Source organism: Varanus komodoensis, unplaced genomic scaffold, assembly GCF_004798865.1.
Source record: "Varanus komodoensis strain SLA01 unplaced genomic scaffold, ASM479886v1 scaffold10, whole genome shotgun sequence".
Lineage (NCBI taxonomy): Eukaryota > Metazoa > Chordata > Lepidosauria > Squamata > Varanidae > Varanus > Varanus komodoensis.
In genome coordinates this window covers 6,417,089-6,438,527 of record NW_025335269.1, presented here as the reverse complement: position 1 = coordinate 6,438,527, position 21,439 = coordinate 6,417,089, and the positions used below count along the sequence as shown (strand labels likewise).

The following is a 21,439-nucleotide window of genomic DNA, read 5'->3' as shown; positions in this document are numbered from 1 at the left end:
CAGGTTAAGAGCAACCTGTGCTTATGAACAAACTTCCATATAACCTATTAATTCTAAAAGTTACTGCAGAAAATTGTAATCACCACAGAGAGAGGGGAAGTGGAAAGGAAGCAAGGGAGGGCCTCCAAAGCATCACCAGAGAAAGGGTAAGGGGAAAGGGAAAGAGAAGCAGCGGCGGCAGCAGTGACAGTAGCAGCGGCAGCAGTGGCGGCGGCGGCAGCAGCGGCAGCAGAGAGGGAAGCCTCCCTGCCCTGCCCACCCTGACAGGGAAATGCCCGTCTCTAGCACTTCCTTGCTGCAAAAAGGAGGCACTGGAGAGTTTCGGGGTGGGGAAGCTTGAGATTTCGGTGTTTCTGCCTTCACAGAGGTCCTGCATCCCTAGCCCATGTGAATGTGGTGGACTGACGATATGTCATCCAACTTACATACAAATTTGACTTTAAAACGAATTTCCATTTTCCCAGGAATGGAACTCATTTGAAACCCAGGGACTTTTTTGCCTGCAAGAATTCCAAGGAGAATGAGCACAAAAGTACATTACAGAGACTTTCATTTTGGGTATGTTTTTGATAAGCAAATTCTATAAAGAAAAGAAGGATACTCAACAACACACTATGCTGGGATGGACTATAGGACAGGAGACTGGTGCTCAGCATTGGCACGATGTAGTATCTCATCCTCGTTTCACTGCTGCCAAGCTGACCTACCCCCAGTGGTAGGACTGGAACATTTCCTGGAGTCCCAGTGACCATGTTCCCGAGAGGCTACTTGTTTCACTCCAAGTCAACCAGTCCCTGATGATCACCATGAAAGGTGGAGATAAGCCCTGAGTGGACCAATTCTCCAATAAATTCAAATAATAAGAACAAATATCAACAATCTCCCCACACTCAAACTTCTCTCTGTCTTTTTTTAAAGGAAAAGGTACCCAGTTAAACAACATCAGCACAGGGACCCTCTAATAAACTACCAAGTACTGTGAAATGTAAAAACAGCTGTTGTTACAGAGGAGCTTAGAAGTGCTGACTTCCTGATCATGTGCACTTTGTGATCTGAATTTCATTGACATTGCCCAAATACCTTGGCTCAAAACTCCATTTTGTTCTGGACAGAGTCACATGGCAAGCTATCAGGAACAATAAGGCTCTGGATAGTTGCTGCAGGGTCACAGTGCTTGTGTACATGCTTACTTCATTGATTTCGACAGCAACTCCCATGAAACTATAGAGGCCTGTCAATGCCTGTCTGCCTGAATGCCACGTCACTGCCCAGTCTGCAAACCAAGGGCAGCACCTTTGCATTCACCAGTTCAGCATCTTGGTAGGACATATGGCCCTATCCTGAAGTGTTCCTACATGCTTGACAGGTCAACAGAAGCAGACAGTACCTGAACAACCCTCAAGATACCCTTTGTTTGAGCAGGTTGCTTACCTGTAACTGATGTTCTTCGAGTGGCCATCTGTGCAGTCACACATACGGGTTCTGCGCCTGCGCAGTGCCTTTGGCCGGAAGATTAACAGCTAACGGTTTTTGGCAGGAATTCCATTCCCCCTCCCCTCTAGCATTATATAAGGAGCGGAGTGTCCGCCATTTTCCAGTCTTTGAAAGACCGACGTTGGTTCCCTTAATAAAGTTTTGTCAGCATGACAAGAGAACCAAAATTATTAGTGGTACGACAAATATCTAAAGAGATCATAGTATTGAAAGAAGACAGTCGGACCACCCATGACACCAAACGGGGTCAGAGGGTGGGTTGTGTGACTGCACAGATGGACACTCGAAGAACATCAGTTACAGGTAAGCAACCTGCTCTTCTTCGTTGTGGCCTCTGTGCATCACACATATGGGTAGAATAACAAGCTTACCCCAACTGGAGGAGGGAGGTGTCATCAACGAAGGACAGAAGAAAGAACAGCTCTGCCAAAAGAGCAATCCTGTCTGGCACGGACATCGAGTCGATAATGTCTGGCAAAGGTACACGGGGTAGCCCAAGTGGCCGCTCTGCATACATCTTCTATCGGGACCCCTGACGCAAAGGCCGAAGAAGCAGCAACAGCTCTTGTAGAATGACCTCTTGGCAAGTCCAACTTAGCCAACTGATAAGACAGGACAATTGTATTTACTATCCATTTTGAAAGTCATTGGGAAGTGACCGGACAGCCTCGGTCATGTTCCGAGTATTTCACAAAAAGTCTGTTGGAACGCCGAACAGACTCAGTCCTGGACCTATAAAAGGCTAAGCAGCGACAAACGTCCAGCATATGCAGAGATCTCTCTATTGGATTCAAAGGTGTTGGAAAGAATGCTGGTAAAACGATCTCCTGTTGCATGTGAAACAATGTAGTGATTTTCGGAAGGAAAGACGGCTCCAGCCGTAGAACTACCTTTTCCTTATGAAAATTCAGGAAAGGGGGGTCTACCCTAAGGGCACAGAGTTCAGAAGATCTACGGGCTGAAGTCACTGCAACGAAGAAAGCAGTCTTCCATGAGACTGATCGTCACCATGGGTTCAAAAGGTGATCAAGTCAGTGCTTGTAAAACCACTGAAAGACTCCAAGTGGGCATCAGGGGCCTTATTGTTGGATGGAGGTTACTCAATCCTCTCAAAAAATCTTTTAATCAAAGGTTGAGAAAAAATGGAGAGACCATGTACAGTTCCACGGTAATGAAAAATCGCTGCCATATAAACTTTTATGGACGAAGGCTTAAGTCCAGACTGATGCAATTCGAAGAGGAATTGAAGAATCTGTTGAACAGAAGCCGAGGATGCCAGAAACGAATGTGAATCAGCAAAGCTAGAGAATCTATGCCATTTCACTGCATACGATTTTCTAGTGGATGGTCGTAGCGCAGATTCGAGAATATACCGTAGGTCTGGATGTAAACTGTGGAGTAGCGGTAGCAGGGATCGCCGGTGGCGTCGACACCGGTGCATCACATACAGTTATCGTATCCTCCATGCAGTCAGTTTCAGCGACAAGTCTGGGTGTCAGATCGTGCGCTCCCTCTGGGTAATGAGATAAGGATGAAGAGGGAGTTGGAGAAATTCCTCCCGGCAGATGTGAAGGAGAGTTGAGAACCATGGCTGGCGTGGCCACCCGGGGGTGATTAGTAGCCCTGTGGCCCCTTCGTGAATGATCTTTGCCAACACTCTCATGATGAGGGGAATCGGTGGGAAAGCGTAAAAAGTCATATTTGTCCAGGGGATCATGAAAGCGTCCCCGGATGAATCCTGTCCTATCCCCACTCTGGAACAATAATTCGTGCATACCCTGTTTTGTTGCGTGGCAAATAGGTCAATGTCTGGCTGGCCCCATCGGTGAAACAGTTTGTCGCGAACCCGACTGTCTAGTTCCCATTCGTGTGACCGCGACATATGTCTGCTCAAGAGATCCGCGTCTGTATTGTCCGTGCCCGCAAGATGAACTGCTAGAAGAGTGATACCTCTCGGTATGCACCAGTCCCAAATCTGCATGGATAGGCGGGCTAGTTTTCGGGATTGGGTTCCCCCTTGTTTGTTCAAATAAAAGACCGTCGCCATGTTGTCCAAGGTCACCTGGACAACCTGGTGTAGAAGCATGTCCTCGAATGATTGCAGGGCTTTGAAAACAGAAAGAAGTTCCAGGAAGTTGATGTGGTTCCTCGAATCCCGGTGACTCCATACCCCCTGGGTACGTAGATCAGAGCAAATGGCTCCCCATCCCAGCAGAGACGCGTCGGTACCAAGGGTTACTGCAGGGTACCAGGGTCGAAACGGAACACTGACATTCAAATTGGCTGGTTCTGTCCCCCATAACAGGGACTGAAGAACGGAAGCCAGGAGTCGAATCCGTTTGGTAGGTGGATCTGTCTGTGGTCGGAACATCCCACTGAAGAACAGTTGAAGAGGACGTAGCCTGAGTTTGGCATGTGGAACCACAGCGAAGGATGTGGACATGTGTCCCAACAGGCTCTGGATAGACCGGGCGGGGATGGTTCTTGCTTGTCGGATCCGAGAGATGCACCGAGCAATAGCATGTTGTCTGTCTTGAGGAAGGAAAGCTCTTGCCAACATCGAATCTAGCCGGGCTCTGATGAAGTTGATCGCCTGTGTAGGGAGAAGAGAAGACTTCTGTTGATTAATATAGAGTCCGAGGTCTTGTAACAGAGCACACGTAAACTCAACAGCAGACGAAAGTCCTGCTTTTGTGTCGGAAACCAGCAACCAATCATCAAGGTATGGGTATATCCGAATTCCACGTAACTGAAGATGTGCACAGACAGGAGCCATACACTTCGTAAAAACCCTTGGTGCAGTAGCTAATCCAAACGGTAGCACCTTGAATTCATAGATTTCAGAGTCCACTGCAAAACGAAGGAAGCGCCTATAACTTGGATGTATTGAAATATGAAAATAGGCATCCTTCAAATCCAGTGAGGCGAACCAATCCCCTCTTCCCAGCAACGGGAGTATACTTTGGAGTGCGGTCATCCGAAACTTCTTTGGTGTTATGAATCTATTGAGAGCTCTCAAGTCCAATATGGGTCTGAGACCCCCATCATTTTACAGTTTCAGGACTGTAAAGTATCTGGAATAGAATCCGTGGAATCCCTCTGATAACGACAGGCGACAAACAGCTCCCTTAGCAAGGAGTTGGTGAATCTCGTCCAACAGTGCCGACGAGGTCGGTGTGTAACGGATAGGATTCGGTGATGGAACAACATCGAATTCAATTCCATATCCGTGCTGGATGATGGATAACACCCACCCATCGGATGTGATGGACTCCCAAATGGGGAGCCAACTCTTCAGTCGGTCCCCAAATGAGAGAGGGGAGGGTAGAGTTGGGATGAGAGGAGAGGTTCGCTCGTCACATTAGCATTGTCACCTGTCCCTATCAAAGTGGTGGCAGCCCTGCTGGAAGCGCTGGGATGGTAGTTGCCTGTGATGTTGCAGGCGTTGATGCGGCTGCTGTTGCCGAGTTTGAAATTGTTGGCGGTACTGTGGGCATGACCATGACCACTTACGTCAAGGCAGGGATTGCAATTCCATACAACGGGCCGTCATCCTTGATTCATGGATTTTCTTCAATTTGCTATCCGTCTTCGCATGGAAGAGACCGGATCCATCGAACGGCATCTCCTCAATTCTCCGCTTCATCTCGTCCGGAAAATTGCAATTACGCAACCAGGTGTGTCTGCGGAGGGAAATGGCACCAACAAGCGACCCCGAATCAGAGTCCACGTGGTGCCTCGCAGTGGAAAGCTGTCGCACCACCACCTGCATAGCTTCCTTAACAAAGATCTTAGCAAGTTAGCCCTGGTTGCCTGGGAAGGTATCAATGATGGCGTCTAGGTGTTGCATAAGAAAATATTGGTAGCGCGCCAGGGTTGCCTCATAATTAGAAATTCATAAACCAAGGCCCAAAGCTGCGTATACCCAGCGGGCGAGGGAGTCGACATTTTTTCCCTCCTTATCACGAGGCGAGGTGTGTCCACGTGCTTCCCGGCCCTGAGAGGATTCCACAACAACCAAATTCGGCTTGGGGTGGCAGAGAAGAAATGGGATGTCTTCCTCCCAAACCCGATACATAGACTCATATTTACATGAAGTCGGTTGTGGGTGAGCCGGGAGGTCCCATGGCTGGGTCATTGCCTGCCGTAAGGTCGTAATAAACGGCAAGGCAATAGATGTGGATCATTCGCCCCTGACCACATCATAAAAACAGTCAGTGCTCAGTCCCGGTTGTTGGTGGGCTTCGATATCAAGCGACCTCACTAGCCTGGCCATCAAATCATTAAACGAGATATATGGTTCTTCGGGTGACCCCGGGCCCTGAGAAGCAACTGCTACATCCGGCGAGGTTAAGTCAGCCTCAGACTCGTCATATTCCATCCAGTAGCAGGGTGGTACACTGGAGGAAGACTCTTCTGGTGACTCTGATCTGCCACTTTCTTTAGATGGAGCCCTTGGAGCGTCCCTGGGCGTTGAATGGAAGTGCTCCCGAGGAGCTGGCAGCGAAGATCGTCCCCTGGAGGCCGGGTAATAGGCCACGGAGTGGTACTCTTCCCGTCTCGGAGCAGAGGAGTACCTGGAGTGGTACCAGTCATCAGACCTCGCATCCGAGGAACGGCTCCTGCGGCTTCTCAGAGGGGAGATGGCAATCTTGGTATCCAGCAGGATCGGAGGCATTGGGGTTGGTGATCGAGCCCTAGGCGGAGAATCTCGTATTTCCCCATCTGAGATGGAACCACACCGTGAATCCAGAATGGGTTCGGCTGTCGTTTGGCATGGTGAGCCTGGCAAAGTAGCCCTCATAGCCGCCTGGATGGTCAGGACAGAGGGGGTCGGTTTCGTGGCAGGGGTCGGGATCGAGAAAGTCGCCGAACCTGAGTGGTGATGCTTCGCATGCTCGGGATTCCTCGACTTTTTAACCGGCTTGCCCGCCTTATCTTTCTTGGCCTTCTTATGCACAGGATGTTTGTCTGAATCACTGTGCTTTCTCTTCTCCTTTTGTTTCCTTGGCAGGGAAACAGACTGGTCGGCCATGGTATGAGCACCTTCTTCAGAAGGGCGTGAGGGCGGAGCAATGGAAGAAGAGACCGGGCGTTGCGGCAGGTCAGTCGAAGTTGGACGGCCTTCAGGTGGGGCCACAACAGTGGGAGGCTTAGCCACCAGCAGGTCCGATCGGAGGAGAGCCTGGTCCCACAAAAGTTAGCAGAGGCAGTTCTCCCGGTTCTTCCTTGCCTGTTTAGAGAAGGCCAAACAATGGCCGCACTTATCGGTTCTGTCCCTTCCCGCAAACAAAGGAGGCACAGATCATGCGGGTCCGTGGCGGGCATTTTGGAGCCGCACTTGCCGCACTTGCAGAACGCCGCCCGTTGCGCCATCATAGAAATAGAAGAAAAAAGGAGATAGTAAAGCGGGAAAGTAATATTTTTGTTTGTTTGTTTGTTTAGGAATGAAAGAGAGAAAAAAACGGTGAAAAGGTTAAGAAACAAGTGAAGTACTAACAACAGGAATGAGGGATACTAACTTGGTAAGGAAAAAGAGAGAGATTTTTCAACGAGCGAGAAGGTAAGTAACAATCTAAGCCAGAGCGAAGCGGCACGAGGCACAACGAACGGCGGTCGCAAAGACTAGAAAATGGCGGACACTCCGCTCCTTATATAATGCTAGGGGGGAGGGGGAGCGGAGTTCCCGCCAAAAACCATTAGCTGTTAATCTTCCGGCCAAAGGCACTGCGCAGGCACAGAACCCGTATGTGTGATGCACAGAGGCCACGACGAAGAATGACTATTACATTATACTATGTTTCCCATTACACTGAGCTCAATCAAGCAGCTAGAAATCTCCTTGAGCATTTTTTCCCTACAGTGGAACTATAGTTCTCTTTGTTTTGACACACCCTCAGTCTGGCATTTGAGCAAAAGTGCCCTTTGCACCCTTGTTCTGAATCTGAAACAGCTCCAGAATATTAGAAACAGCTGACCTCTCTTTTTGCTTGCCATAATCCCTCCCATTTGTGGATCATAACTCTAAGATCCAACTGGCTACTAAGACTTTTCCTCACAATCCTTTGCTGAACCACGTTGGTACCTCATTTGCCCTGAAGCTCAGCTGGTCTTGCATGCTGAAAAAGAAAGCATCATCACACGGTAAAGTACTGGTTGAATCCACAGCCAGGTTCCATGCAGAATTGTGACGCCCCTACTTCCATTTCTGGTGCCTTGCAAGGGACTGCAACCTAAGTGAGAGTTGTCAGTTTTTCATCCAATAGTTAGTCAAGCAGGGAGCTTCAGTAGCAAAGCTGCTACTGAAGGGCTCAAGTTGGGCACGACCATTTTTAGCCATTTTTTTTAAAATCTTACAGGGAATCATATAGAGAACTCTGGTTCTCCACAGTCCAGCTTTTTATTTAAACCAATGCCTTATTCCTGGGTTGCTTATGAGTTAACCCAACAATCACCCATTATCTGTTAACAACCCATAGTTCCTACATCCAGATGTCACAATAACAACCCAGAAATGGGGCATTCTTGGGTTGCTGACCTAAGAATGGAGAAGCAGCAAGCAAATGAGGAAGTAGAAGCAGCGAGAATATGGGAGTCAGTGCTCTTGCATACAGCAATTCCAGGAATTACTCTTGCCAGAGCCACTTGGGAATTGCCATGATTTATGAACTGAGTCACAGACAAGCAGTCCATTGTCTTGCCATTTCACAAATGCCTCCTTCAACTCCTTATTTGGCAAATGGTAATTTCACCAACCCCCCACCTTTCCTTTCCTCTATGTTGGCTGTATCATAACTGGTATAGGGGTCTAAAAATCAGGAGTCTAGGATACTAACCAAGTCATTTTTCTCTCTTTTAATGCATGTAGGTATGTGGATACATTAAGAAAAGAATCCATAAAAACAACATTTTACTTCTGGATTGCAATGGTTGTACTAATTCCCTCACTTTAGAAATAACTATTTCCCATTTTACTAAAATGCTGCATAAATTTGCTATGTGTACATCACATGTTGGGTAAAACTTCCCTTAATCCCATGTTCTTTGCCACTTATGTGCCTAAGAACATGGACCTGTGGCTATATAGAAGACATTTTGTCAACTTTGATTAATGTTCCAGATGTTTTTAATTAGTCGGGCAGAATCAGCAACAGTAATCCAACTGGTCAGGATTCAATTTGTACCATGCTTCAATACCAGAACACAGGAATAAATTAAAGTGCTCCTGAACAGATTACATTTCCAGAGTACATTTCCATCCTCTGGGTTACTACAGACAGCAACACAGATACTTGTCATTATTTATTAAAAATGTATGGAATTTTCTGCCAGAAAAAAACAGGCTCAAAGCCGCCATCAGATTTTAGGAAGAAGGCTTTCCAGACAAACTTGAACCCCACTTCAGGTAGCTGATACTTTAAAAAAGCAACCAAATGAGTTTACTGTTGTACATTTACCACCATTAGCTTTGGTTGACATTTCATTTGGATTTTTGGTTTTTGACTCTCTCTCAAATTCATCTCTTTTTGGGAGATGAATTACCAATGCTATTAAGTACAAGAGAGACAAGGCTTATTAATCCACTCAGCTTTCAGACATCTCACAGATAACTTGTAACCAGCTCTGAAGTCATCTGTGTCTTTGAAGAACATGCCATGAGGCTCTGACCCAAAGTTGCTCTATTTGGTCTTTTCATTTCTAAGTGTCATCTTATATGCCTTTGCAATCAGGGTCAGAAGCAAAATATGTAATTTTCTCAACTGTTACATTATATTGGAAGTGCATGGAATATGAATATGCAGGAAAGTCAATTAACAATACAGAAGCTTTATACACTCCCCCCCCCCCCAAAAGAATTCTGGAAATGCGGTCATCACGTGATAAAAACGTTTCCTACCTGCCACATGCAGTTACAGCAATCCAAGGAGGACACCCATTTGAATCTATGCATGGCTCTTGGGATTTCATCAGAACTCCCCCTATTTTAAGATTATTTCCACAATCAAAAGCAATGGTAACTCACTTCTCTTCTTCTCTGTAAAAGTGAGATGTTAGAATGCTGCATAAAGCAAAAAATACAGTAACACACAAGTGTATCTAACTAATGCACAACTTAGTTTCCAACGTATCTTGGATCTTGAACACTTCAAGGGCATCATTTTAAGTATCAATAAAGTAGGGAGTTGAAAAAAAGATCTGGGTAAAGCAGCAAGTTTCCTAGTAAAGCTTTAAGATCCCTCTTGGGTGCTTTCAAGATTGATCTGTTTTTGGAAAATGGAACTATACATTAGCAAATATAGGTTTTTCCCAAGCATGCATGTGAAGGGTCAATGGGGTACAAGGTAGAATCAATGAATACAAGGAGAGAGGCTTAATTCTCACCTGCCCATGGATTCTGCCACATCAAACCTATTCAAATTGGGAACTTCTGTAATCCCAGTGGGTGCAGGGCCAAGAGGAAGAAGAAAAAGGCCAGAACAGAGGACTGCACTAGTGAATTAGCAAGCAGAGGAAGGATGAAGTGCCACTAAATCCCAACACCACTATACAGCAAATACTTCCCCATCCAACCATGGAGTCACATACCCTTCTTTGCCTCAAAATGTGTCATTGTTAACTATAACAGAAGCAAGCACTCTGCCTGTTTGAACTACTGCTTTTTAAAGAAAGAAGTTTCTCCTGCCTGCAGCTAAAAGGAACCATCAAACAGTTCTTCAACAATGGTGCCCACATGAAAAACTCAAAACAAAGTGTGTGTGTGTGGGGGGGGGGTGTAAAAACAAAACATCAGGATGCAGTACATACAGTATTGCCTTTTAAATGCCACAGAGGAAACCTATCTAATACAAATGCCCCAAAGAAGAACAGTTCTGTTTCTAAAATAACTTGAAATGGAGGCACTGATCTAGTATCTTTGAAGCAAATCCCATTCCAGTAAAAGGCACCCCTGAGCAATGTATCATTGACGGAAGAGTTGCGAGTGGCAATGAGCTAATTTTGCTCAGCTTGCCTTGAAATTTATTAGAGATTTTTAGCTGTTTTCCTAAAGACTCCTGCAGCAGTTGGGGAAACCTTTCAAGAAGGTTATGCATACGCACAGAAAAAAACGTAGTATGTGCCACAGGAGCACCCACTCCCTCCCTTCTCAACCTGAAAAAAATACCTTGAGGAGGGGGAGAGATGACCAGCAGTGAGAGAGACTGGCTAGAGCAGGTGTGAGCAACTCTGGGCTCACCAGATATTTTGGCCACCGACTCTCACCATCACTCATTGCTGACTGTACTGGCTAGGGCTAATAGAAGTTGTAAGCCATAACTTCAGGAGGATCACAAATTGTCTATCCCTGAGCTAGAAGCACTAGTTTCCTTGCCAGTTACTCCTTAGCCGGAAGCATCATACTTGCTTACTTAAAACATTTAGCGTCCTTTCAGTGTAGGATCCCTCTCAATGCACTGTACAATATACAAAAATATCCATAATAATACAAAATACAAGCAGCAAAATTTCCATAGAACAATCAACATCCACATAAGCCAGAACCAACAACACTACAGTCCTGGTAAGCCAGTCTGAGAAAACATAATCAAAGGCAGACCACGGTAAAGAAGAAAATCTTCATGTCCTTAAAAGCTTTCCATGGCAACTCATCCTAAAGAAATGGGGCCACTTGCCCTCTCTCATGGATTCCCCCACCTACCTGCCCTCACCAGTGGGCAAATGAGAAGGGGAACTTTTGCTAATCTTAAAGTACAGGCAGGTTGGTATGGATGAAGGTGGTCCTTCACTTAATTTGGTCCGAAACAATTTAAAATTTTAAAGATCAAGACCACAACTCTGAATTGGGCTCAAAAAACACAAGTAACCAGTGCAGCAAGGGTGCACATTAACTGTAGTCTCCTGTACCTCAGAAGAAAGCTGCAATTAGGGATGTACTTGGTATCCCACAGTGGGGTAAAAAATCCAATGGTTTTCCCAAACTGGCCCCACAAATTCCATACCTACATCCCTGGACTGGACAGCATATGAACTTTCACCCTTAAAAGAAATTACAATTTGTGTAATTTTTTCTAAAACCAGGTAAATTTGTACAAACTGGGTCTCTTCTCTGCAATTTGTTTAGAGGAGAACATTGAAGATGATCCAGGGGCTGGAAAACAAGCCCTATGATGAAGGCTGGGAGAGCTGGGTATGTTTAGCCTTGAAAAGAGAAGGCTACAAAGGGATATGATAGCACTCAATAAATACCTCAGAGGCTGTCACAAAGAAGAAGGAAAAATACCTCTTCTCACTTATCCCCCAGTACAGAACACAGGAGAATGAATTTAAACTGCAGTACACCATATTCAGGCTGGACACCAGGAAAAACGTCTTGTCAGAGTAATACAACAGTGGGACCAGCTGCCTAGAGAGATGGTGGGCTCTTCCACACTAGAGACATTCAGAGAGAAACTAGACAGTCATCTGAATGGGATGGTGTGATTTGGCATCCTGAACCAGCAGGGGGCTGGACCCGAAGGTCTTCCTGGCCTCTTTCAGCCCTACTATTTTATGAATCTATAAACTGTAAAAGCAGAGGCCTGAGCTTTGAACAAATATGAAATTAACTGTCAGAAATTTCAAGATGCTCAAGGTAGAATGCCTGCCTGTGCATGTGTGTTCGTACTTCTCATGTTAAATGCTGCAACAAGAACATGAACAGCAACAACTCTCACTGGAATCTAATTAGTTCCCTTGATTCAAGCAAATCAGTTAGTACAAACTGCACTAGAGGCACACCATTCATGGTTCCATGTCCGTGGAAATATTTCAAGCAATTTTGCAAAAGCTGAGAGCCAGTGTGGTGTAGTGGTTAAGAGCATGGGACCGGGACTCAGACGATCTGGGTTCAAGTCCCCGCTCAGCCATGGAGCCAACTGGGTGACTCTGGGCCAGTCACAGACTCTCAGTCCAACCTACCTCACAGGGTTGTTGTTGTGGGGATAAGATGGGGGAGGAGAGATGATGTAAGCTGCCTTGAGCCCTTTGTAGGAAAAAGGCAGGATATAAATCGAAAAACAAACAAACAAACAAAACCCAATGCAGTGCTCTCTTGGAGATAAGGCTAGAAATGTGTTGCAACTCTGAAATGAGTTTTCCCAGTACTGCACATCCCTAGCTGCAATACCTTGCTCAGGATAATCATATTCTTTCCAGTTAAGGACCTGTTGACAAGGTTGCTTCTGAACATCCCCTGCCTCTATTTACCACTTAATAGTACAATGCATTTAGGGTTCTGTTTCATACCAGCAAACCAGCTGCCCACAAGATCCCACAAGCAGGATAAGAGCGCAACAGCACTGTCCCGAATAAGTTCTGCAGCCACTGGTATAAACAGGCATATTGCCGTGTATGGGAAACCAGCAGCAAACCCCAACCAAGTCCTGCCTGCATAGCTATACACTGAGCTAGCATGGAACTATGCTAAGCTGGGAGAGTGCAGCCTGCAGCTGGATGGGTGACCAGATGGGGAAAGGGAGCAGGGGGTGAGATATGATGGCTTTACAGGCCGTTCCAACTCTACTTCTATTCTATTTTAAGCCAAACCCAGATCTGGAGTGGTGCCTTTCCATGGCTGAACACATATGGGACCCAAGTGGCTTGCTACAAGGTTTGATATTCATTTTTGGAGGGGGAGGAAGGGGAGCTGGTGGGTGCAAACCTAAACTTTCTGGATGCCACCTCAGACAGAAGAGCACCTACAGGAGTTGCCACCTTAATGGCAACCAAACCACCAGTGAAATAGGTGAAGGAGGCCTGGAGCTGTCAGCCTCAAAAGACAACCATGTGAAGGTCAGTTCTTATTTCTCAAAAAGTTAAACTTGCAACAAATTAAGACACCACAATATACAATATATATATATTTTTTGGTGTCAATTCTAGAAGGTGTTGTAGGCCTTCACAGAACCGCTCAACTTCAGCCTCTTCAGCATCAGTGGTTGAGGCATAGACTTAGACTACTGTGATTTGAATGGTTTGCCTTGGATTCAAACTAAGATCATTCTGTCATTTTGGAAATTGTATTCCAGTACTGCTTTTCCTACTCTTTTATCGACTATGAAGGGTACTCCATTTCTTCTGAGGGATTCTTGCCCACAATAGTATACCTGATGGTCATCCGAATTAAATTCACCCATTCCTGCCCATTTTAGTTCACTGATTCCCAAGATGTCGATGTTCAGTCTTGTCATCTCTTGTCTGACCACATCCAGCTTGCCTTGATTCATGGATCTTACATTCCAGGTTCCTATGGAGTATAGATCTTTACAGCATCAGACTCTCCTTTCACTACCAGATACATCTGCAACTGAGTGTCCTTTCGGCTTTGACCCAGTCGCTTCATTCTTTCTGACACTACTAGTACTAGCCCTCTGTTCTTCCCCAGTAGCACATTGGACACCTTCTGACACCTTCTGTCATTTTGGAGAATCGTATGCATGCTAGGAAGAAAAAACTCCTATACCTGGCCACACTGACTGGGGCAGGCTGGGAATTGAGGCCTTTTTCCTGTCTAAGTAGGCATAAGCTTGTGCCCTTAGTGTATTTTAAATCCTTGCACTGCCTAGGTTTTATTTTAATTTATTTTTCTTCTTTTACACTACAGTTTCAAATTATTCTATTCTATCATATCATATTGTATTTTACCTGAAAAGCCACCTGCTCCTTCATGCTAGAGTTTTGCTCCAGAGCAGGGCCTCTGCATAGACTCAAGTGTTCAAATGAAGAGGAGAGAGGTCTAGACTCAATGGAGAATTGCTGAAAGAGCTGGTTTTGTTTCAACTGGAGAAGAAAAGGGACGTAAGACTGTGGTCTTCAAATACTTGAACAGCCTTCGTACAGAAGATGGTGCACCCTTGTTCTCTATCATTCCAGATTGATGATAATGGCAGGGAAGCAGATACTGACTAAGCATTAGGAGAAACTTTCTAAAGGTAAGTGCTCTTGAACAGTGCCTCAGGAAGGGAACGATTCTCTTTCACGGGTTGTATTTAAGCAGGAACTAGGCAGGCAACTGTCAGGGATACTATAGTTGCATTCTGCACTGCAGATTCCACTCTGAACAAGGGGGTCAGACATGATAACCTCTAAGATCCCGTTCAATTACATGACACATAAACCTCCCTGAAGTGAGCATTCCAGGCAGAGTGCCACCACCAAATAGGGCCTTTCCCTGGAACCACCTGTCTTATTTCAAAGAGCAGAGGCTCTTGAAGAAGGGCCTCTGCCAGCAATCTTAGCATACAGGAAGGCACACAGTGCTTCTAGTATGCTGAGCTGTGAAGGTCTTTAAAGGGTCGCAAACAACACTTTGGACTGAGGCCAGAAATTAAGTGGGAGACAGTGCCACTGGTAAATTACAGGCATATGTGTCATAATGAAAAATTCTAGTTAACAGATTTGCATCAATATTTCAGATTAACCGTCATTTCTGCACAGCTGGCTTGCCTTCCCCTTCTGTTGTTGCAAACCTTAAGTCAGCCTTTCCCAACCTGTGGTCCTCCAGATGTTTTGGAGCACAGCTCCCAGCATTCCTGACTGGGAACTAATGGGAGCTGACATCTAAAACTTCTGGAGAGGACCAGGATGGGGAAGGATGCCTAAGGAAGACAAGACAACTTTTCTGCCAAATTCTGCTCTTGATCAGCCCAAACCACTTGGCTCTCCACCCAGAACTGCTCCTGCCTCTTTTCCAGACTTTGCTTCCCTCAAGGAATTGTTCCTTCCTCGGCACTCCTACCAACATCGCAACACCAGAAGCTCTTACTTCAGGAACTAACAACCCATAGCCACCTCTGTGTGGATTCACCCTATGATGCTCTGGTGTAAATTGAAACAGGGTGACTTAAGTAACAATTGCAGAGCTATCTGTCATTCCTTGGTGGAAACCAAAAGAAAATGAATAGGCTGCCCTTAGTTAAGACAGAACTCCCAGATTTCATTTCAGAATCATCATTTCTAGAGTATTCTATTTTTGGCTTTTAAGTTTAAGACCCTCTTCTTAAGGATTGAAATACAGTTTTGTTTCTATATCATGCAGCACTGACTTAACCAGATGCCCCTCATTAACAAGCTTGCTATACCCCATAAAAATCTACATCAGAGAACACAAGAATTCATTAAAACCACATGTTTTAAGTCACATGCTCTCCACAAGTGTCCAATGATTCTCTCTCTCTCTCTCTCTCTCTCTCACACACACACACACACACACACACACCACACACAGTTACACACAGCACAACTATCAGCACTTTAGTCATATAACCATTTCAGAAAATATGCATTACAGCTAGCTACATCATCTTCTTTGCGCTAAGCCCGTAGTTTCCAAAGTGTGAGGTGTTTGTGTGCAATTGCAAGAAAGAAAAGCAATCAACAGAAAGCAGAACATTTGCAGTGGCAGCCATCAAAACTGCCATGCTAACCATGAAAGCTGCTGGGAAGCGATTAAAGAATATAAAAGAGTTGAGAACAGTTGGGGAGCTATAGCTAGTACAAAACACAATCATTAGCTAGGACCAGATACATGGAATTCAAATTGCCAGTTAACATTGGTTTCTAGTCCTCCTTTCAGCAAGGAACATCTTTTGGACTCGGAAAGCCAGTTATCTGAAGGACCATACAAGCTTAACCTGATTTGCCTCCAGGCCTTTTGAGGCAAGGTGGGTGTTGACAGGAGATGGGACCTTATCTCTAGAATTTCCTCTGCCAAGAGGTGCTCCTGGTCCCATCCTTGTCTTTTTTTAAGTACCAGGTGAAAAACTTTCCCATTTCCCCATGTCCTTTCGGTGTCTGATAGTGTGATTTTTATATGTTGTTTTAAATGATTTTATTTATTTAATGGAAGAACAGTCTTCAGAACATTACTAAGGAGCAATTACTTTCAATAAAATAATTTGCAGATGGGACCTTCAGGCCACAGTATCTTCTGCTATGTCTTCTTCCCTGACTGGTCCTACAAACAAGTCTGAAATGCTCCAGTCATGTCCCTCTTGCACTGCTTATACTGCATTAGTGCCCTATGTCCACAGATCTGTGCACTCTATATGTACAGCTGGGACCAAGGATTCCATAAACTCACCTGCCAAACAGATGTTCCCTAGGACTGAGTTTGAAAGGTACAGAAAGTTGAATACAAACCAGGGAAGGAAAGAATGGGAGACAGAGTATGTTAAGAACGAAGCCAGGGTTTCAAAAATATCTGAAAAGCTCTGTGTCAAGTAAAATGCAAGTCACTTCATATATGTGACAGATCAGTGCCAGGCAGTATATTTATTATACTTCCATACTGCATAATATATCAAAATACTTGTGGTTCACATTAAAATACATGCCCTGAAAAATGCTTTGATAAATAATACAGTACTGCAAGAGAGACCCTGACTGGGCTTACATGGCCAAAGCAGCCCTACCATGTAGGGCAAGTGGAGCATGAGCAAGTGTGCTCTGGGCAGGGCGTGAATATTGGGGTCCGAGGCACAGCCTCTCGTGTCCAAACCTGGGAATCTCAGGTTATGCAAACTCAGGGTTGTTCTTGGGTTTAGACCACATTGCCCAGGTTTGAACTATAAGGCAAGCCTAATAGTCAAACCACCCAGCATGGATTGGCACATACCATAATGAGCTGCTTTGATCATGTAAACCTGATTGAGTTTCTCTCTCTGAAAGCACAAGGAAATCCACTTGCAGTTTATTTGCAACATAAACTACTTACAGATTTTAACATAAATCATGAAGAGACTGCTTAAGTCTTGCATAACCCATGGTCCTCAGGTTTGGACAACATGACAGACAATGGGCTGTTCAAACTGGCCACACACCTGCATGTGCTGCAACCCACCATGGCTTAAAGGTGGGCTGTTCAAGCATGCAAACTGGCCCTCTGTGTTTTCCCTCATGGTTTGGCCTTGCCTCACTCCCAGCCATAAGAGCCCTAACAAGGGAACTGCTGTCTTTGAGGTGTGTGAAAGGAGGTATTTGTCCTGTTTCCATGAAGAAGTCTGCCCAGGGAGACACACTGTCCATCTTTCCTCCCCTGCCCCCAAGCATGTGGTTGAGGGTGCCCTTGCTTTGCTCATGGCAAGGAACCAGTTGATGTGAGAGTCTCTTTCTGCCATTTCTGGTAGGCAGCTGAAATGCTATCTGGTTTTTTCTTTCCCTTTTCTGTTGTGAATTTGATGTAGATGAGACATTTTATTGTTAGTATATGTTATTACCAGTACTGCTGCATGTTGTTAAGTGAACTACTTGTAGCACTTATACTTAAATTTTATTGTAAATCTTACTGTAAGTCATCCCAAGATGTCAGTGGTTAGACAGGGCACAAAAGTTCTAAATAGATAGATAAATAAGATTTTGATGTATTTTAAATGAACTGAGTTTATGTTTCAGCCTAGTATCTCATAATTATTGTGCCTGTTTTTGCTTTGTTTCAAGCACTGTATATTACAGGAAAAGTGATATATAAATGCATTAAATATGACTATCATAGTTCCTGCTCTGTTTTGGTCACAGAAAATTGTTTTATTCCATTTTTCTCCTGTGTTGCTGCCAAGAAGCTCAGAGTGGTATTTGTGGGCTTGGCCCTATTTCAGCAAAGCCAGATATAAAGGGGAATCATTGAAGCTCTATAGCTTTTGAGGCCACAACTGATAATGGCACAAATCTCCAATACTGCTTTTAGACTATTTTAAGGAACCTTTACCACGTTGGTCTGTCTGTGCGCTAAGGCACCCCTGAACAACGAAGAAGCTTGTGAGGTGTGTTGCATGACATTCACAGAGGCTCCTGACTGACAGTGAGATTCTGAACTCATCTAGCCCTCTCTTGGGAGTTGCATGTTGCAAGAGACTGCCTTCCAATTACTGATCTCCTCAAAAAGCAATTTCAGGCTTCTGGGAACACAGCTGAGAACTACTGAGCCAATGGAAACAAGATTCAGGAGTCCAATAGCTCATATCCTAATAAGAAGATCCCTTATCCTAATGCAGAAAAGCATTTCCACACTTTGCCCAGCTGACTTGCAAATAAGAGAGATACACACAGTGGGCATAGGAATGAAGTGGGCATTAATCTTTTACCACTACCACTGAGAATGAAAAAAATAATGGTTTGTATGGTCCCAAATTCTTCAAGCTGCTTATCATCCTTGTGAATAAAATCTAATTTTTGACAAGTTTATGTCTTTTAAAAATGTCCGTTTCCTCTTCCCTCCCAATTACTTTTTCCTTCCATATAACAATTGTATCAGATTTGTGAGCCAGCAAACACATATCATATCTTTTAATACATAAAAAATGTTATGCAGTTTGTGTTATCATGACATATGTCTCCTCAATATTCTGTACTCTTCACTTTCTTTGAAAGAGTTGTTTACTTAAAATTGCCTTTAACAGGTAAAAGTTACAAACCTGGCTATTGTAATAATTGCATGCCACAGTGACAGAAAACCTTTGTGAGCTTTCCAGTGAAGTACAACTTCAAAATTAAATTTCCCATCATACTTCCATGGCTAAAAACTAACTACACATAATGATATAGTGAAAGTTTGCTCTCCAAAAGCCATTTCACAGAAAATATTCAGCTTGGCCTTTCTCAATGGGCAGCATCCAATTCTGGTATCCCACTGGTGTTACTGATGCTGAAAAGCAAACTCACTCAACTCAGCAAGGCTTTCCCATCCTCTCTTCTCCCCTACAGTTCCCCAAAACACATGGAAAATCTGCTCGTGAGATGCTGAGACATGCATGGTGGCCGGAGTAGGGAGGAGAATATGAGGAAGTCCAGTCATGAGAACTAGTTTCCTATTGTTCCGGCAAATGCTAGTCTCGACTTGTGCAAACATCAGTTTCCACCAGCACACCATCCTTTGCCCTAGCAGAAGGTCACAGCTGAATACTACCCAGTGATACATTTGGCACAACAGAATTATCCACTCCCAGCAGAGACTGCCTGCTCTGCCCTTGCCTTTTCCTAACAAATAATTGAATCACAGAATAGTAGAGTTAGAAGGGGACATGACGGCCACTGGGTCCAACCCTCTGCTGGTGCAGGACACCAGGTTACACCATTCCACTCAGATGGCTGTCCACAGATGGCTGTGTCTTTTACCATGCCTCTAGTGTGGGCGAGCCCAGCACCTCTCTAGGCAGCTGGTTCCACTGTCTTATTGATCTGACAGTGAGGAAACTTTTCTTGATCTCCAGCCTGAATCTGGTTGTTAAACTGATTGTTCCGTGTCCTGCACTCTGGGATCAGCAAGAAGAGATCTTGACCTTCCTCTCTGTGACAGCCTCTGAAGTACTTACAGAGGGATATCATGCCCCCCTCAGTCTTCTCTTCTCAAGGCTGAACATGCCCTGTTCTCTCAGTCTCTCCTCATACGATAGTGTTTCCAAACCCTGGATCATTTGTGCTGCCCTTCTCTGGACCCTTTCTAATTTTCATGCCAGAGATATTGGGGATACCTTCCTTGTTAAGTCATTTTCTCAAGAACACTACCCCCAGGACATATTTTAGGAACAACCTGTCTTTTGAAACCCCCAGCGTAAGTTCACACTGTGGGTTTCCCTGCTCCCAGATCCACATCAATAGCATTACTCCCCAAGTGAAGCAAAACTTACGGTAGCCCTACTCACAGCATGCACATCAAATTATATGGCTGGAGGATGGAAAAATTGCCATGGAATGCCCCATCTCCATACTGAATGCATTGAGTTATATTTTTCCCCTTATAAACAAGGTAATTCCAGCACATGAAATGTCCTCGTAAAAGGAATATGAACTGTCATTCTTTATCAAGAATGAACTATTGCCACTGGGCATAACATTTCAGAGACAATTTCTCAGGCCAAATGATTACGTCAGCCCCTACGGTGCCACCAACAAGGTGGGTAAAATGTATGTCCAAATGGTATGTTTGAGCAAATTAGCAAGCAAAACAACATGCTTCACCTCAAACAATTCTAATGTTTCAGTAACATTCAGAAATCTTTCGTTCCCCAAATGCAGCTTCATGTGTGAACCATTTTTTCTACTGTGTTTACCCTCACTATCTCCTTGTCTCCTTGAAATGTACCCTTCTTGCAATTTAATCTGACTGGTACCACAAGCACACTCAAAATATCACGTGGGTTGTCAAAACCAACCAAATTAAATGATAGCAAAGGCTAATATATAAGAAAAATGACACCAAGAAGCGGCATCTATGGAAACAGGAGAAACACTAGATGTATATCAATGCAACACAAACACATTCACAAGTGGTATCAAAATTCACCAGGAACAGGATGTGTTTGATACTTTGCAAAAAAGAAAAACCCCAGAAAACAAGGTAGAAATTTAAGACTCAATCTGAGATAAAACATGGAAAGCAAAACATAGGAAAGAGGGCCTTCAGGTATGATCAACAGGGATGAAAAATAAAATAGTGCCATAAGAGAGAGATTGGTGCCAATAAGGAAGTTATAAAAGAAAATAGCTTTCTGCATTCAATATCAGTATTGGATCCCCTTGCAACAATCTCTCTGCTGAAAATGAACAGCTGTACTTAAAAAAACAAAAACTAGGGAGGGAAATTGTGAGGCTATATTTAACTTTAGCAATACTTGAGCTTAAACATTTTCCAGCAGCCTCCACTGTGCTGACGGAGGGCATGAGGAGGAAGAGAGGAGGCACTGTCCATATTTGCTGTCCTGTTTTATTTACAGGAAACTTCAATAGACATTTTAAAGTTCTATTCAGTTGACAGTTGAACAATCCTTGAATTAAGTTTCCCAAGAACACATCAAAGTCACAACAGGCTATTGAGATTTGCAAATTCTAAGTACTTAGTAATCTTGAAAGTGCTTCCCGCCTCCATAAAGGTTTGCCCCAATTAATTTTTTAAAAGCATGCATATTAGTTAAGT

The 21,439-nt window shown here is 44.4% G+C and overlaps 1 protein-coding gene across 8 annotated transcripts in view; it reads right to left on the bottom strand.

The window, feature by feature from the left end:
- Window positions 1-21,439, bottom strand: part of TNS3 (tensin 3) — a 385,864-nt gene that overhangs the window by 253,314 nt on the left and 111,111 nt on the right. Inside the window, exon 1 of one of the 8 annotated variants that reach the window (XM_044453628.1) lies at window positions 9,392-9,451. The exons of the other annotated variants lie outside the window; for them this stretch is intronic. Coding sequence (XP_044309563.1) covers window positions 9,392-9,445 — 54 coding nt within the window. The 5' untranslated portion in view covers window positions 9,446-9,451. Of the gene's footprint in view, window positions 1-9,391; window positions 9,452-21,439 lie in introns of those variants that run through there. 8 annotated transcript variants of the gene reach the window in all.